This window comes from Pseudophryne corroboree, chromosome 6, assembly GCF_028390025.1.
Source record: "Pseudophryne corroboree isolate aPseCor3 chromosome 6, aPseCor3.hap2, whole genome shotgun sequence".
Lineage (NCBI taxonomy): Eukaryota > Metazoa > Chordata > Amphibia > Anura > Myobatrachidae > Pseudophryne > Pseudophryne corroboree.
Genome location: NC_086449.1, coordinates 570,889,011 through 570,907,979, shown reverse-complemented (window position 1 = coordinate 570,907,979; position 18,969 = coordinate 570,889,011). Strand labels below are relative to the sequence as shown.

General features: G+C 42.8%; 1 protein-coding gene across 1 annotated transcript in view; it reads left to right on the top strand.

The window, feature by feature from the left end:
- UTP20 (UTP20 small subunit processome component) overlaps positions 1–18,969 on the top strand; it is a 276,038-nt gene that overhangs the window by 77,950 nt on the left and 179,119 nt on the right. Inside the window, exons 16-22 of the mRNA XM_063930017.1 lie at positions 400–550; positions 2,034–2,096; positions 2,176–2,331; positions 2,720–2,796; positions 8,785–8,864; positions 9,155–9,398; positions 12,320–12,517. Coding sequence (XP_063786087.1) covers positions 400–550; positions 2,034–2,096; positions 2,176–2,331; positions 2,720–2,796; positions 8,785–8,864; positions 9,155–9,398; positions 12,320–12,517 — 969 coding nt within the window. The remainder of the gene's footprint in view (positions 1–399; positions 551–2,033; positions 2,097–2,175; positions 2,332–2,719; positions 2,797–8,784; positions 8,865–9,154; positions 9,399–12,319; positions 12,518–18,969) is intronic.

Below are 18,969 nucleotides of genomic sequence, written 5' to 3'. Positions count from 1 at the left end.
CACCTGGTGCATACAGAGTTTTAAAAACGCCAAGCCCTATTTCTCGGCAGAGACGCACGGGCTAAGAAGCTTTGATACATTACATAGCATAGACCAGTAACGCAGTCACAAAGCTGGAGTACATCATTTATATAACATTATGTTTAAGCTGTTACGTAGCATAAATGTAAAAATAAATGTACTTACATTTTGTTGCTTTGGTTTCTTGTTATCTATGCAGCCATCTGTTCTTCATCTTTTACTAAACTATTTAGCATAGTGCAACGCATCCTGGAGTTCAGGTGATGTGGTGTACATGTAGATGTGCTGGTATTGGTTGCCTTTTCTTTATCCTCATTCACTGAATTATTGTGCAGGTCAGTTAATGGCATTTAAATTGTGCTGCTGGTTTTCTTTCAGAACTGTCCCCTCAGACCCATGTGCACTACTCCTGGCTGACCTTTACTTCACTAGATTAGTGCTCTGCGGGTGTCAAGAGAAACTTTCACAGGACATCCAGATGGAGATTTTTTTGAAGCTACAATATAATATATCGGCCAATTCATCAAAGGTATCTTAATACTATATCAGTTTAGAAATACTTTTGAATTTCCTACAGCCACCTTTTACATGCAGACGTGGTATTTTCTTTCAGTATTATCTTCCTCCTCTTTTACATGTTTATTGGTGATAATGAAGTCTAGTCTATAATTTCTTTGGTGAAATGCAGATGGCTGTATAGTACATTGTCTACTAATCTCTATGTGAAAGTTACTGATAACATTTTTAGTATATCTCCTGTGTTGTGTATGCATGCAGAAATGCTCTACAGTAGGTCCTCTCTCAACTAAGATCATATAGAAAATGTCATGGGACCTCCCTGCTATAACAGCTCTGCATAGCCAGAGAATTTCTCCTATTTGACATACTTGCATGAGCAGGGTACAGGCTTCCATTCTATAACAGCCCTGCTTCGACAGGGAACCTTCACTTCTAGAACATCCCTGCATGAACAGGGAAACGTCCCTTCAACAGCATCCCTGTGTGACTGGGTAACCTTCAACTAGGGTTTTGCAAAGATGCAAAAAAATAAATGAATAAAAATCCTTTTTTTGGGGCACACTTTAGATAGAATTACAATTTGGTCAAATTACAAACGTAGCTTTTAATAAATAATACAACTAAAAGATTAAAGCGTAGTATTTTTTATTGTAATGAAATTGTAATAAATCACGTAAGGGGAAGGATTGGAGTTAATGGTATCCTGATATAGGGTAGTATTACCCTATATCAGGGTAACATTAACTCCACCCCTTACATGATTTAATGCGATTTTATTACAAGCAAATTCTGTTGTGCTTTACAATTGGAAACAACCATTATAAAACAAAACTGGGTAGTAACCAACAGTCATAAAGGTAGGAAGGCCCTGCTCTCAGACTTACTTCACATCTAGAACACCCCTATCTGACCAGTAATGTTTCCTCCTGTAATAATTACTACACGTCCAGTGTACCTTTGCCTCTGTACGATCTTTGCATGGCCAGGGAGTAAATGCTTTGAGTACATCCAGAAGACCTTCTCTTCTAAAACGTCTCAACATAACCATTAACTTTTCCATCTATAATGTCACTGCAAGTCCAGGAAACTTTTTCTTCTTTAAAATATTTGCATGGTTAGGGAGTATATCCTTCTAGAACATCTCTGCATGGTAAGAAAACCTTGTCTTTTAAATACCCCTGCTTAACAATAGAACCTTTCCTTACAGAACATCCCAACATGACCAGGAGCCTTGTCTTCTTGTCACTGCATGTCCAGGGGTATCTTTCCTATTGTAAAAAATTGGCGTTGCCAGTGCTTCTCTTCTAGAACATCTCTGCATGGTCAGGGAAGCATTTTGCACCTTTGCATGGAAACTTAAAATTGTTGATTGCTATTACATGATTCACTATAGTATCGCAGATTAAATGTTGGATAGTTTTATGATTTCTCATTCTCTATCATAATAAAGCATGAGACTTTAATAAATATGTATCCCTTGTTGTTCTATTTAGGTGCGCCTCTTAACCATACGGATTTTAAGTCATTTTTGTATTCAGCCATCTGCAAATCATGAGGTGAGTACACAAATGTTCTACACTATAACGTGTAATGATCATTAACTGATGCCTAATTAGTGTTTTGCCTAATTTCTAGGACCCTAATGAAGGAGATATTTTGTCAGTGTTTTCAATCCTCCTGCAAGCGGAGCTTGTACCAGCTACTGTCCATGAATGTCGAGAAAAATTGCTTCATCTTAGGAAGTTGAGGCATGATCTTGTACAAGCAGTAGTAAAGGAACATTTTCAGGAGGTTGGTATGCTGTTTGTTATTTTCTGTTTGTATGCTTGGACAATATGTATTCATTTATGACTTGTGCCCTACCCGCTAATAAAATCTTTCTCTATGCCAGTCTTCAAGTACTACCAACAGATCATGTTTTGTGGATTGCTTTAATCTTGCAGAATCAGTAATTCCCACCTGTTTCCTCAGACAGAAATCCTGAAAACATGATCTGTTGGGAAAACTTGAGGGCTGAGGTTGAGAACCACTGCTCTTTGATATGTGCTTTCCCATCTGACTGGAGAAGATAATTCACTATAAGCTGTTAATACAGCAGAGGGTATAACGTATTTAACAGAATTTTCTGTAGTAATTATGGAGTGATTTACTCCAGTGATGATCTTCCTCTTTATTTTAGATACCACTGAGATATTTATTGGCAATGCTGTATGTTAACTTCAGCTCTCTGTGGGATCCAGTAATTGAGCTGATTGTGTAAGTAAATATAATCTTATTTCATTTTATTTATATGTACATCAACCATTTGTGAATTAGTTTATTTCTGTTTATAAAAGTGCTGTGTAGTTCAGGGTTAAAAGTAACTAAATTGACGCAGTTGAAACATCTGCACCGTGACCTAGTGTATGCGAGCACTCCTTGTTTTGCAGTTGTTGCTGTGTGAAAATGGGGCACGAGTATTGGTCACATAAATTAGCTCAGTTAACTTGTGCATGATTATTGAAATCCACAAAACATGACTTGTCCAGGAGGTTAGCTAAAGGCAGGCTTGGGAACAATACATAGATAATTTCTCATATGTCCTAGAGGATGCTAGGGATGCTTCAAGAACCATGGGGTATAGATGGGATCCGCAGGAGACATGGGCACTTTAAGACTTTAAAAGGGGTGTGAACTGGCTCCTCCCTCTATGCCCCTCCTCCAGACTCCATTTAGATTCTGTGCCCAGAGAGACTGGTCACACACAGGGGAGCTCTACTGAGTTTCTCTGAAAAATACTTTGTTAGGTTTTTTTTTGTTCAGAGAGCACTGCTGGCAACAGGTTCCCTGCATCGTGGGACTGAGGGGAGAGAAGCAGACCTACTTCTGTGAGTTCAAAGGCTCTGCTTCTTAGGCTACTGGACACCATTCACTCCAGAGGGTCCGATCACTTGGTCCGCATAGCTGCTTGTTCCCGGAGCCGCGCCGTCACCCCCCTTGCAGAGCCAGAAGAAAGAAGCCGGGTGAGTAAAAGAAGAAAAGAAGACTTCAGTGACGGCAGAAGACTTCAGTGTTGAGGTACCGCGCAGCGGTCGCTCTGCGCGCCTTGCTCCCACACACACAGCGGCACTTGCAGGGTGCAGGGCGCAGGGGGGGCGCCCTGGGCAGCATGAATACTGAAGTCTTACAACTGGAAAATACATATATTAAAAGTGCCTAGGCACTAAATATAGATCCCCCGCCAGTATAGGTTTGCTACTCAGGCCTGCCGTTGCTTCGGCATGGGTGAGTAGCACTATTGAAAAATGGGCAGATAACTTGTCATCTGAGATAGATACCCTGGACAGGGATAGCGTGCTTTTGACTCTGGGTCATATCAGGGACGCTGCTGCATATTTAAAAGAAGCTGCAAGAGATACTGGCCTTCTGGGATCAAGGGCCAATGCCATGGCTGTCTCGGCTAGAAGGGCATTGTGGATTCATCAATGGAATGCTGATGCTGACTCGAAGAAGGTTATAGAGTCTCTACCATTTAACGGTAGTGTCTTGTTTGGTGACGGCCTCACTGACCTGGTGTCTACGGCTAACGCGGGTTAGTCGTCATTTTTACCTTATGTTCCTGCACAACAAAAGAAAACGCCCCACTATCAGATGCAGTCCTTTCGGCCCAATAAATTCCAAAATATTATATTCCCCTTAGGCGCTCCTCAGGTCTAACATGTCGTATACAGGATATCTTCAATGTCACAACCTATATACTGTAGCTTGATGTTCCTCAATACATGATAAACAACAAGGATACAGAGGATATAAAAGAAAAAACACACAATAGTGTAGAAGTCCTTTTAAGAACTGTGAAGAAAAGCTGATTTCAATGCATCACACTCACAAGGTTTTCCAGAAAAAACAAGCACAAAGAATTTTCTTTATAGTACGAATTTTCTCAGGATGGCTCCACAAATGGTCAATGATCCACTTTCACCTTTGTCCAAAAGGTATATGTCAGGATACCTCCAGCACAAGGACAACAAAGAGAAGAAGGTGATAGTGCAATAATCCCTTAAACAGATATTTATTTTTCTACAAATGCACTCACATAATAAAATAAAATAAAAGGATATCACACAGCGTTGTCCCAAATTTCCCACACAGAAGTCCACACTAGCTGGCTGAGAAAGTGATAAAACAGCAGGTGCAGTCAGAGTTCCGGTTACTCATGGCTCCCCTCCAGGTGGAATAGTGAAGGAATAGTAGGATAACGTCAGCGTGCAGGGACAGGCCCAATAAATAAAAAAAAGGACGAGGGTCCTCCTTCCTTGCTGCGAGAGGTAGAGGACGGGGAAAGAGGTCACAGGCTGTGGCAAGTTCCCAAGAGCAGAAGTCCTCTCCGGCTTCTACCAAATCCACCGCATGACGCTGGGGCTCCTCTGCGGGAGTCCGCACCGGTGGCGGCACGTCTCAAACTCTTCAGTCAGGTCTGGGTGCGCTCGGATCTAGAGCCTTGGATATTAGAAATAGTAACCCAAGGGTACAATTAGAGTTTCAGGACGTACCCCCTCACCGATTTTTCAAATCGGCCTTGCCAGCTTCTCATCTAGAAAGGGAAGTGGTATGCGCAGCGATACTAAAGCTGTGTCAAAATCAAGTCATTGTCACGGTACCCCCGTCACAACGAGGGGAGGGTTTTTATTCGAGTCTGTTCGTGGACCCAAAGCCGGATGGCTCAGTCAGACCGATTCTGAATCTAAAATTCCTAAATTTCTTTCTGAAAAGGTTCAAATTCAAAATGGAATCTCTACAAGCAGTGATCTCCAGTCTGGAGGAGGGGGATTTTATGGTGTCGGTCGACATAAAGGATGCTTACTTACACGTTCCCATATATCCTCCACATCAGGCATACCTGAGGTTTGCGGCTCAGGATTGTCATTACCAATTTCAGACGTTGCCGTTTTCTCTGTCCACGGCACCACGGATTTTCATCAAGGTTATGGCCGAAATGATGGTTCTCCTGTGCAAGCAGGGAATCACAATTATCCCGTACTTGGACGATCTCCTCATAAAGACGAGATCCAAGGAGCAATTGCTGAAGAATGTTGCGCTCTCACTGACTATTCTGCAACAACATGGTTGACTCCTAAACTTGCCAAAATCACAGTTGGTTCCGACGACACGCCTGTCGTTCCTGGGTATGATTCTGGATACAGAATTAGAGTTTTTCTTCCAGTGGAAAAGGCTCTGGAAATACAGAACATGGTAAAACATATTCTGAAACCAGCAAAAGTGTCAGTTCTTCAATGCGCTCGGCTGCTGGGGAAGATGGTGGCGGCCTACGAGGCCATTTCGTATGGCAGGTTCCATGCCAGGGTCTTTCAGTGGGACCTGTTGGACAAGTGGTCCGGGTCTCGCCTGGACATGCACCGGAAAATAATCCTATCTTCTAGGACCAGGATCTCCCTTCTGTGGTGGCTGCACAGTTCTCACCTTCTGGAGGGACGCAGGTTCGGGATTCAGGATTGGATCCTGGTGACCACAGATGCAAGTCTCCGAGGCTGGGGAGCAGTCACACAAGGGAGAAACTTTCAGGGAAAATTGTCAAGCCAGGAAGCTTGTCTGCACATAAACATTCTGGAATTAAGGGCCATTTACAACGGCATTCTGCAAGCGGAACATCTTCTTCGCGGTCTGCCAGTCTTTATTCAGTCAGACAACAGAACAGCAGTGGTGTACATAAACCGCTAGGGCGGAACAAAGAGCAGAGCGGCGATGGCCGAGGCCACGAAAGTTCTTCACTGCGCGGAAAGACATGCAAGCGCGCTGTCAGCAGTCTTCATTCCAGGAGTGGACAACTGGGAAGCAGACTTCCTCAGCAGACACGATCTCCATCCAGGAGAGTGGGGTCTTCATGAAGAGGTTTTTGCAGAAGTGACAAGTCGTTGGGGAATTCCTCAAATAGACATGATGGCGTCCCGCCTCAACAAGAAACTTCAGAGATATTGTTCCAGGTTGAGGGACCCTCAAGCAATAGCGGTGGACGCCCTGGTGACACCGTGGGTGTTTCCGTCAGTCTATGTGTTCCCTCCACTTCCACTCATTCCAAAGGTGATAAAGATTATAAGAAGAACAAGGGTTCAGGCGGTACTCATTGTTCCAGACTGGCCGAGGAGGGCCTGGTATCCAGAACTTCAGGAGTTGCTCATAGAAGATCCCTGGCCGCTTCCGCTACAGGAGGACCTGTTACAACAAGGTCCGTGCATGTATCAGGACTTACCGCGGCTGCGTTTGACGGCATGGCGGTTGAACGCCAGATCCTAGCCAGAAAGGGTATTCCCAGTGAAGTCATTCCCACTCTGCTTCAGGCTAGAAAGGAAGTAATGGCAAAGCATTACCACCGTATTTGGAGAACATATGTGTCTTGGTGTGAATCCAAGAAGACTCCTACAGAAGAATTTCAGCTGGGGCGTTAGCTCCATTTTTTGCAAGCAGGTGTGGATGCAGGCCTAAAGTTGGGCTCTATTAAAGTACAAATTTCGGCCTTATCTATTTTCTTTCAAAAATAATTGGCCTCCCTTCCAGAAGTTCAGACCTTCGTGAAAGGTGTGCTACACATCCAACCTCCATTTGTGCCCCCAGTGGCACCGTGGGATCTTAATGTGGTATTGCAGTTCCTGCAATCTCATTGGTTTGAACCTTTACATAAGGTTGAGTTAAAATTCCTTACTTTGAAAGTAGTCATGTTGTTGGCCTTGGGATCCGCAAGGCGGGTGTCTGAATTGGCGGCTTTGTCTCACAAAAGCCCCTATTTAATTCTCCATGCTTATAGAGCGGAGTTGAGCACTCGTCAGCAATTTCTGCCAAAAGTGGTTTCATCATTTCATGTAACCAGCCAATTGTGGTGCCAGTGGCTACTGACGCCTTGGCGGAGTCAAAGTCTCTCGATGTGGTCAGAGCTTTGAAGATCTATGTCGCCAGGACGGTGCAGCTGAGGAAAACAGAGGCTCTGTTTGTCCTGTGGGCTCCCAACAAGATTGGGGCTCCTGCTTCTAAGCAGACTATTGCGCGCTGGATCTGTAATACGATTCAGCAGGCTCATTCTACGGCAGGATTGCCGTTACCGAAATCGGTAAAAGCCCATTCTACCAGAAAGGTGGGCTCATCCTGGGCGGCTGCCCGAGGGGTCTCGGCATTACAGCGTTGCCAAGCTGCTACTTGGTCGGGATCAAACACCTTTGCGAAGTTTTTACAAGTTTTATACCCTGGCTGAGGAGGACCTCTTGTTTGGTCAATCGGTGCTGCAGAGTCATCCGCACTCTCCCACCCGTTCTAGAGCTTGGGTATAAACCCCATGGTTCTTGAAGCATCCCCAGCATCCTCTAGGACCTATGAGAAAATAGGATTTTAATACCTACCGGTAAATCATTTTCTCTTAGTCCTTAGAGGATGCTGGGCGCCCGTCCCAGTGCGGGCTGTATCTGCAGTTTGGTTATGGTTACACTCATGTTGAGTTAAGTTCAGTCAGGCTGTGGCTGATGTTGGTCATGCCGTTGCATGCGTTGTTGGTAAATGCCATGTTGTACGGCGTGTTTGAGGTGTGAGTTGGTTGATATCTCACCTTAGTTTTAAAAATTAAATAAATCCTTTTCCTCGAAAATGTCCGTCTCCCTGGGCACAGTTCCTATAACTGGAGTCTGGAGGAGGGACATAGAGGGTGGAGCCAGTTCACACCCCTTTTAAAGTGCCCATGTCTCCTGCGGATCCCTTCTATACCCCATGGTTCTTGAAGCATCCCCAGCATCCTCTACGGACTTAGAGAAAAGGATTTTCCGGTAGGTATTAAAATCCTATTAAAGGGTTGGATGGCCAGTGGGGGGGAGGCGAGCGCAATGAAGCCCCTTGCGGGCTTTCTGCGCTTGCCACGCAGTGGTCTCGGTGGGTCGCTGTGCTCGCCACAGGTTCTATGGGTGTGGTGGACACCCACGTGTGGGAATGGTCCCTGTTGGTCGGCATGCCAGCCTGACTGTTTTCAGATGCCAGGATCCCGGCGTCTGTATTGTGACTGGCGGTCTCCTGTCCGCCGGTCACATAAATGTATCCTGATAATTAAGGATAGTAGGTTTGGTTCAAGTACACGTGGGGATGGGAAACATTCTGTTAATGTTACACTATGTGCTAAATGGTTCACCTAAGGCAACAAGGAATTGGAAAGTGTGCGAAACAATGGTTAGCTCTGTTCCGAGGGTAAAACCCTGACCTTTCTATCATTCACAGTTCTCATGCAAATGAAATGGAAAACAAATCTTTTTGGAAGGTATTCTACGAGCACTTGGAAAAGTCTGCTGATCATGCTGGTAAGGTAGTACTGATGACAAATTAACCTCTAAGTTAATATAGGTAGATACATTTTGGAGAGTATTTATATATTCACTGGTACTGTGATAATTTCACAACATCTGTATGTTTAGAACTATGGAGAAAACACTCTGCAGTTGAAAAGCTACAGACCACTCACTATGGAGGTGTAAATGAATGTTTTCGTTAAATGAGTATACAACCTGTGCTCAGGTTTGGGGTACCCGTACATTTTGGCCCTTTTGAAAGCTTTTTTGTGGTTACCAATATGTCCCCTATTTTTATACAGAAAAAGAATTACAGGATGAGCTAATGGAAGAGCTACAGTACAACAATTCCCAGGATAATACTGACTTGGGGGCAGGAGACACTGGAGTCCTATATTGTGATTTCCTGAAATGTAGAACTGATATAAATGACAGGACTGATTTCACAAATTTTCGTTTTCTGCTTTGGAAAGCAATGTCACTCTTCCCAGAGAGGGTGGAACCCAGGTCAAGAGAGCTTTCCCCACTTCTCCTGAGATTTATAAGGTAGGAACATGTAAATATTGTGGTCACATTTGTCTACAATAGTCTGAATCCTATGCATTTCATTGAGGCTTTAAGGACTTAAATAGAAGTCACAAGAGTGTCAATTTGAGTCAACAATGATTGATTGCAGTCTGTTACTTAGGGGGACATTTGCTAAGCAGTGGTAAGAGCGGAGAAGTGAGCTAGAGGGGAAATTGCCCCATCAACTAATCAGCAGCTCTGTATCATTTTATAGTATGCAAATTATAGATGTTACTTCAGTGCTGATTGGGTGCCATGGGCAACTTCTCCACTGGCTCATTTCTCCACTCTTATCACTGCTTAGTAAATGTCCCCCTAAGTGCTGAGAGAGCATTTCTGTACTGTACGCCATACTTATACTTAGTGACTAACGTACCCCATGATTATTTACTGTCTTAGTGGAATTAATACAAAGGGGGGGGGGGGGGGGGAATTCAAATGTTTGAAAAGTCAGTTGGGTGAAAAACAGACACCCGACCGACTTTTCAAACATTTGAATTTCCCCCAAAGACTGAAAATTTACTTTAAAGCTCCCTAAAAAAGATCTCTATGGTCAGATGTTCTAATAGGGTTTTCTTTTTACTATTAAATGCATTTTTCTTACTCCATCTGAGGGACACTGGGTACCATGGAGTGTAGAGGGTACTGATGAAGGAGCAGGTGCTAGTGCAAACTAAACTTGTTTGCAGGCTGCCTCCTCCCCCATTACATCCCATGGTGAATTTGTTTCTACTTTAATAAGCCGTGCCGGTGATAGAGATACACATGTAACATGAACAACAAGAAACTGTGACACAGAAAGGGAGGGGGCAGAGTGCCCCCCAGATGGATTTAGAGACATGGATTTAATGGGGAGTTCCAAAAATCCTATTTTCTCTAATGTCCTATCTGGGGGAAACTGGTTACCATGGGAATGTTGCTAAGATGCACCCTAAGGGAGGGTACACTTCGCTATGGCTGCACACATAACTTTTCTCTCAAACCGGTATCTCTAGCTACAAACATAAAATTTGTAGATCTTTGTCAAAGTATAAATTGAGCAGCAGGTGGCCACCTTGCATAAATGCTCCACAGAGGTAAAGTGTTGTGTTGCCCAAGAAGCGCTTACTGATTTAGTAGGATGGGCCACCAGGTGATTTGGAATTGGGGCTCCCTTCTATCCATATGCTGTTGGATCGTCACCGTGATCCATCTGCCACCGAGCATCATGCAGTACCAGCAGACTGTTTTTTTGGTATACTGCAGATCTGTCCAAGTTGTCCTGCAGGAGTGACCGCAGATGAGCCAAGTTGAATGAAGAAGTATTGCGCCCTCTTCCATTCATCCCTCCAAACGCGATGGTGATTCGTGGCCGAGGATGACATTCTGTCCTTTATCATAGTCTGAATAGAGAAGCTGTTAGGCTGGAGGATCATGGTTTCGGCAGCCATGCTATCAAAGCCAACCAAGCTAAGCCTTGATGGAGAAATGGGCCCTGACCTGATCTGGTTGGATGGGCAGTTGCAGAGAATGATCTGATGACCACCATGAGGATGTCATTGTGCCATGACAGCTTTGGCCAGTTCGAAGCCACGAGGATGCCTGAACCTTCCTTCTGCTTTTGCATTTTGCAGCACGTGAAGGAGCAACGGAATTGGCATAAATAGATAAACTAAGCAGAACTTCTAGTTATTCACAGACCCCATTGGTCCACTGGTTGATCAAAGACCTCTTGATGATAGGGAATATTCCCCAGGATGAACCAAGTGTCAGCTGAGAAAATCCATTTCCCAGTTATCTATGCGGAAATAAACACTGCCAATAAAAGTGGCATATGCTTTTCTGCCCATCAATAGATCTTAACTGTTTTTTCCAGGGTTGGGGAACCTTTGGCCCTCCAGCTGTTGTTGAACTGTACATCCCAGCATGCCCTGCAACAGTTTTAGCATTGCTAAATAGCAAAACGATATCACGGCATGCTGGTATGTGTAGTTCAACAACAGCTGGAGGGCCAAAGGTTCCCCACCCTTGGTTTACACCAGAGGTTCTCAAACTCGGTCCTCGGGGGCACACACAGTGAATGTTTTGCAGGTAACCCAGCAGGTGCACAGGTGTATTAATTACTCACTGACACATTTTAAAAGGTCCACAGGTGGAGCTAATTATTTCACTTGCGATTCTGTGAGGAGACCTGCAAAACATGCCCTGTGTGTGCCCCCGAGGACCGAGTTTGAGAACCTCTGGTTTACACCATCACCATGGAGTTACATCTTCTGGCTTGGTGGTTGATGACTATAAACCCGTGTATGGAAACAAATAGAATGTAACTAATAGAATGATAAAATAAATTCATACTGAATTCCTTACTAAATTACTTGATTTATTGAGTGTGTTATTGAGGATATAAATTGTAGTAATAGGAATGTTGGAAGTGCTATGGAAATATTTATGACTGGAGTGTAACTGGTGCCCTGTATGGATAAGTGCTTATGGCAGAGGTTCCCAAACTGTGTGCCGTGGCTCCCTGGGGTGCCTTGGGACATTTGCAGGGGTGCCCTGGGTTGGTGGTCCAGGACCAATTAAAATTATTCATGGTTAATATAGTAGGCAAAACCAGTGCTGTTGGCTGCCAGTCATAAAATATGCATCAAACAGAAGCAAATCTTGTCCCTCACCACACAACTGACCCTAAGGATGACATATAAACGCGATCTACTTAATGTAATATTTCTTTCTAAATTTTTAAATACATTTTTTTTTGCCTAGGGGTGCCGTGAAAAAAAATCTGACATTCTAGGGCGCCGTGATTCAAAAAAGTTTGGAAACCACTGGCTTATGGACCAAAGATTGTCTGTATTTAGGCTGCTGTTATCCAGATTGTGTGGATCATATAATCAACTTGTTCCAATGATTCCTTTCAGCAATGAATACTATCCTGCAGATTTATTAGTGGCTCCTTCCCAGGACCTTAGGAAGAAAAGAATGGACAAAACAAAGAGTGGTGTTGGAGAAAGTAGCAGTGTGGAGGATGATGTAACGATGGAAGAAGACAACATAGAGCTTGAAGAAACCCAAAATACTGGGTCGCGATCAAAGAAAACTAGAAGAGCTGCTTCAAAGTGAGTTGTTTTAATGTACAGAGCTCATTGCAGCATTTATATATGTGACGTTTTGACCAGTCAAACCATCAGTTATGAGCATCTGGAATACTGTAGCTCTATAGCAAAACCTTTCAGGTTTGTCACGTATGTTTTTTTGAGACCAGTATCTTAGTATAGAGCTTGCTTACTTCCAGTGTAGCAGGGATTGCTATGCATGGCTAATGACGGATTGGATTTCAGGAAGTTTAGTGCCATACAGGTATGTCAATCCTGTGGCGGAATAGCTTGAAAATAGTTTGCGTTTGGCTTATTTCACAATTTATATAGAAAACATAGAAATGTGTTGAATTTTGGTATGATTTTTGAGCAGTTGATGCTTTGTCGAATCAGTTTTATGCTCCCTTGTGCCCAGGGCACCATACGACAGGGGTTCTTGGTGAGGTTTTCACTCTTTTGATGTGAGCATGACATACACAGGCTGAAGATATCGAAATAGAAGAGTCACAAAGAACAAATGGTTGTTTATTACTTAGCTTTACATCACACTGTGTATGTGGCAGTTGGGTACTAAATTAATGGATCTTGGGTACAATGTCATTCCTGTGCATTTTATCAAACTCATAAACAAAATAATAACTTGAATTCTAGTATTCAGAAAAACAATGTTCTGCCCAGCTGGTCAACACTGAAAATTAGTTGCATTTCCAGGGCTAAAACTTCAAGGACTAAAATGTTTATAACCCTGTTCTTATTTTGAATTCATTTGCCAATCAGCAACTATGAATGTCTAAATGGGAGAATAACAACTTGTAGAGCTGAAAAACAAATGTAAAAGTTAGGGGGGTACTCACAGTGCGATCGCTGCTTAAAATCTAAGCAATCTGACTAGATTGCTTAGATTTAAAGCAGTGATCACTCCATGTGCACCCCCACAGCAATAGCGATGCGCGGCCCCGTGCATCGCTATTGCTGGTGCTAGATTGGCCTCAATCTAGCAGTCACTCATTTCACCCGCTGGGTGAAATGAGCGGCCCCCCTGTCCCCCTTCCCCCGCACGCTCAGCATACATAGCGCTGTGCTGAGCGGGGGGAGAGATGTGTGCTGAGCGGTTCGCTCAGCACACATCTCGGCCCTTAACTGTGTTTTTTTGGTTTGTATTATGTTTTATGTGTGTTTATTTTACCTGGTCCATTAAAAGTTTTTTTTATTTTTTATTATTATGTTTGAGTGCAATACATTCTATTATGAGGCACCTAGATATTGGAGTTTGTTTATCCTGAAATAAATTGTCTAAGTGGACAAAGTCAGAGACTGTTATGGTAACAATAGGAAATAGTACATTTCATGTTTATTATTATTATCCTTTAATTATATGGCGCCACAAGGGTTCCGCAGCGCCCACTTACAGAGTACATATGCACATAATCAAAACAGGAAAACAGTGACTTACAGTTGAAGACAATATAGGACAATACAGGGTAGCTAAGCATAACTACATCAGTAAACGACATAGAGATAAGTTCCAAGGTGGCCAAAAAACTGCGGGATTTGGGCAGTTGAGGATTATTAAACTAAGAAAAGGATAATCACATGAGGGAAGAGGACCCTACTCATGAGAGCTTACATTCTAAGACATGTTGTCTTTTATTTAGTGGCTGCTGGCAATGTTATATGTGAATAGGTGTTTTATTATACAAAGTTGGCAGAACCTGCAACAAATATTCATGTTAGCTGTTAAGTAACTATATTTTCACACATTTTTCCTTGAACTCATGGCCTTATTTAGTTAAAACTTTTTTCAGTAGTTAATTATCTTACTGAGTTACCCAGTTTCTAAAACTGCGAGTTGGCATTTCTGTATGAGCGGTTTTCCTATTTCAGTGGTTTTAGTGTGAAACAAGTCTCATTGTAGGTACTAAGATATTTTCTAAATAAAAGAAACAATTTCTCCTATGGCGCTGCAATATGAAGCACCAAAAGACTGTACTAAATAGGTCACCAAACCTATGTAACAATGAAATGTAAAAAAAAAAGGTACAATCTCACTTTGCGCTCCAAATGTCCATAATTCCAATAGTCCTCACAGTAGGGTCAAATGGTATTTATCCAATGTTAATATCATAGAGAAAAGAAAACCCAAAAAAACATTGTGTAGTGTAATACTGTAAAACAAATTTGATTCATTCCAGTGTACGTAAAAGATGGTTGCGCAAATAGTCCCACCAGGTTTCCAGAATACACTTTCCTTTAAGTAGACATCCGAAATGGTGATAGGCATAAGCACCAACGGATTCTTACATGTATGCTTACTTGTAACAAGGGGATAGGAAGCATATAAAGGTTTCTATGAGCTTCTAATAGATCTTCTCTGAATATGAATAAGGACCGATGTCTCTCATAACATATATGAAGCCAAAAACAGGGACCGTATTAGGAACCACAGCTCATTTATTTAGAATAGTAAAATTTCATAAAAATGGGGGGGAAAACAACCATACCATGCAGATGAAATATTGGAATCCACTGACGCATATAACCCGGAGGTCAATATGCCGTGGATTCACACACATGGATTTAGGTGATCAATCCCGTTAACCACACTGTATCAACGCGTTTCAATGCTCTGCGGCGTCTTTATCAAGATTACAACTGTGTGAATAACTACGAATAAAGAAAGGCATACATAATGTCAATCCAAAAACACTACCATGATCATAAAACAACTTCATTAATATAAATAATGACATACCACTGATGTAGAGAATCTGTTCCTGGTCCGCAGAATGGGGTCCAAAAACCCCACAATGCACTTGTGCCATATTTAAATAGCATGTGTTACCAAATGGACAAAATTGAGAAACCAATCAAATGTTCCCATCATGCATTGTTTCACATCTCCTACACCTATTACAAGTTTGCTATCGCTAACATCATCCAAAATTGGAGCCCTCAGCACTGCCGCATCCTGTGATCATGACGCAGTTTGCATCATCAGCGTCCCACATGATGCAACGGCGCTGTGTTTGGCTGCATTCCCTTTGTATCATCGTGATCACGTGACCATGACGCGGTGAACGTCACCTGTGCCGGATCACATGAGTGAAAACACGGTGACGCTGGGTTGCACCACTTGGGGGAAGTGAATAATTGTGATCATATGACAATGACGCACTCTATGTTATGAGTGCGTCCAGCTCAGAACAACATTGTGCCGCTGTAAACGTCACCTGCACCGCGTCACGTGGGTGCGAGCTTGATGGCACTGTGTTACACCACCAGGTTAGAATGAATTGTTATGGTCACTTGACCCTGATGCAGTCTGGATAATAAGTATACAAAACAAAACCTGCAGTGTGCAGACATAAAACGACAGCTCTGCATGTATAGGGAAAAAAACTGTACTATGTATGTCCTTGCATTAACATGATCAACCCTACATGAAGCAAATGGTATATTCCTTCATGATGATATAAGAGATAATAATACTCATTAATAAATAGTACCTAACTGAAACAAAATCTTCGCTTTAGCCGTAGGGAGGATGATTAAAATGATACGATACCCTCAGACATAAATCAAGCCTCGGATTAAATACATATCAATAATCACAAAAAAAGAACTATATTAACATATATAAAATTCATGAAAACCATCTAATTTCAAAATCATGATTAAGAGCATGTGGTTTTAAGGTGTTGAAATCATAAATATTTTTCATTTCCGCCTTTGCTAATCTAGTGTCCCTATCTCTAGTCTTCCAGTTATTCTTTACCCACAGAAACTTTTTTAAACCCTTGATGGACTTCTCATGTTTTTCTTTAAAATGTAGTGAGAACGGATGGCTCTCATTGCCTTTGATAATGTTATGAACATGTTCAGCCCTAATGTTAACCTTTCTCTTTGTTTTGCGTATGTACAATAAATTGCGCGTACACACAATGCCGTATATCACATAATCAGTGTGACAGGTAATAAAATCATCTATTCTGATCTTCTTTTGTTCCCAAACGAATTGTGTAATTTTTGACTCAGTACTTGGGCAGGATTTGCACATCTTACACACTCCACAACGGTAGAAACCTTTATACCTTGGAAGGATCTGTGTTCGATCCATGTGGAAAACACTGGACACTAAGCTATTTTTGATGTTGGGTGCCCTTTTATATGTAAATTTGGGTCTTTGTGGTAGAACTTTACCCAAAATCTCATCTTTTTACAAAATGTTCAAATTTTTTCTGACAATACCTTCTTGTGTATGGAAGGAGACTTGAAAATTAGTGCTATTTGCAGTTTTCTTGTCTTTACATAGAATTTGACGGCAGATAAGAACCACTTGGCCCATCTAGTCTGCCCCTTTCTCCTTCAATAATGTAGTTCTATCTGCCAATTCAACTTCCTCAGACACTTTTTTAAGATTAGACATGACATATACCCTTTTTCAGCAAAATTATAAATCATTAGTGCAGCTTGTTCATTATACTTTTCCTTACTGGAACAATTTCTTCGTAATCTCAGTAATTGTCCTTAAGGCACATTGGTAAGCCAAAGTGGCAAATGATTGCTATCCGAGGGTATGTATGTGTTGTAATCAGTTGGTTTAACATAATTGCTGGTAACAAGCTTACCATCAATCACCTCGTTGTTGAGATCCAAAAAGGTGGATTCATCTTTTACTGGTAACGAAGTATAAGAAGATATTCAGAGTATTCTCATTAAGATATTGACAGAACTCTTGGAGATCAGATTCCTTTCCATACAAAAATAATATCATCGATATACCGCCACCATCGCACCAGGTTTGCGTCCCAGCCATGCCCTGTCCAGATGTGAGATTCCTCCCATCTGGACATGAACAAATTTGCGTAGCTGGGTGCAAAGCTGGTGCCCATTGCGGTACCGACAAGCTGTTTGTAAAAAGAACCATCGAAATTAAAATAATTGTTCTTGAGGATAAAGGAAATTCCATCAAGGATAAAATTAGTGAGTACAACATCCATTTAGGCCATCATTATGAGAAATAATTGTATACAAAAAAGATACATCAGCAGTGGCAAGGAGAAAATCCTTCTCCCACTGTAATTCTGAAAGATGATTTAGAATATCTACACTGCTCAAAAAAATAAAGGGAACACTAAAATAACACATCCTAGATCTGAATGAATGAAATATTCTTATTAAATACTTTATTCTTTACATAGTTGAATGTGCTGACAACAAAATCACACAAAAATGATCAATGGAAATCAAATTTATTAACCCATGGAGGTCTAGATTTGGAGTCACCCTCAAAATGAAGGTGGAAAAACACACTATAGGCTGATCTAACTTTGATGTAATGTCCTTAAAACAAGTCAAAATGAGGCTCAGTAGTGTGTGTGGCCTCCATGTGCCTGTATGACCTCCCTACAACCCACACAAGTGGCTCAGGTAGTGCAGCTCATCCAGGATGGCACATCAATGCGAGCTGTGGCAAGAAGGTTTGCTGTGTCTGTCAGCGTAGTGTCCAGAGCATGGAGGCGCTACCAGGAGACAGGCCAGTACATCAGGAGATGTGGAGGAGGCCGTAGGAGGGCAACAACCCTGCAGCAGGACCGCTACCTCCGCCTTTGTGCAAGGAAGAACAGGAGGAGCACTTCCAGAGCCCTGCAAAATGACCTCCAGCAAGCTACAAATGTGCATGTGTCTACTCAAACGACCAGAAACAGACTCCATGAGGGTGGTATGAGGGCCCGACATCCACAGGTGGGGGTTGTGCTTACAGCCCAACACCGTGCAGGACGTTTGGCATTTGCCAGAGAACACCAAGATTGGCAAATTCGCCACTGGCACCCTGTGCTCTTCACAGATGAAAGCAGGTTCTCACTGAGCACATGTGACAGACGTGACAGAGTCAGGAGACGCCAAGGAGAACGTTCTGCTGCCTGCAACATCCTCCAGCATGACCAGTTTGGCAGTGGGTCAATAATGGTGTGGCATTTCTTTGGGGGGCCGCACAGCCCTCCATGTGCTCGCCAGAGGTAGCCTGACTGCCATTAGGTACCGAGATGAGATCCTCAGACCCCTTGTGAGACCATATGCTGGTGCGGTTGGCCCTGGGTTCCTCCTAATGCAAGACAATGCTAGACCTCATGTGGCTGGAGTGTGTCAGCAGTTCCTGCAAGACGAAGGCATTGATGCTATGGACTGGCCCGCCAGTTCCCCAGACCTGAATCCAATTGAGCACATCTGTGACATCATGTCTCGCTCCATCCACCAATGCCACGTTGCACCACAGACTGTCCAGGAGTTGGCGGGTGCTTTAGTCCAGGTCTGGGAGGAGATCCCTCAGGAGACCATCCACCACCTCATCAGGAGCATGCCCTGGCGTTGTAGGGAGGTCATACAGGCACGAGGAGGCCACAGACACTATTGAGCCTCATTTTTACTTGTTTTAAGGACATTACATCAAAGTTGGATCAGCCTGTAGTGTG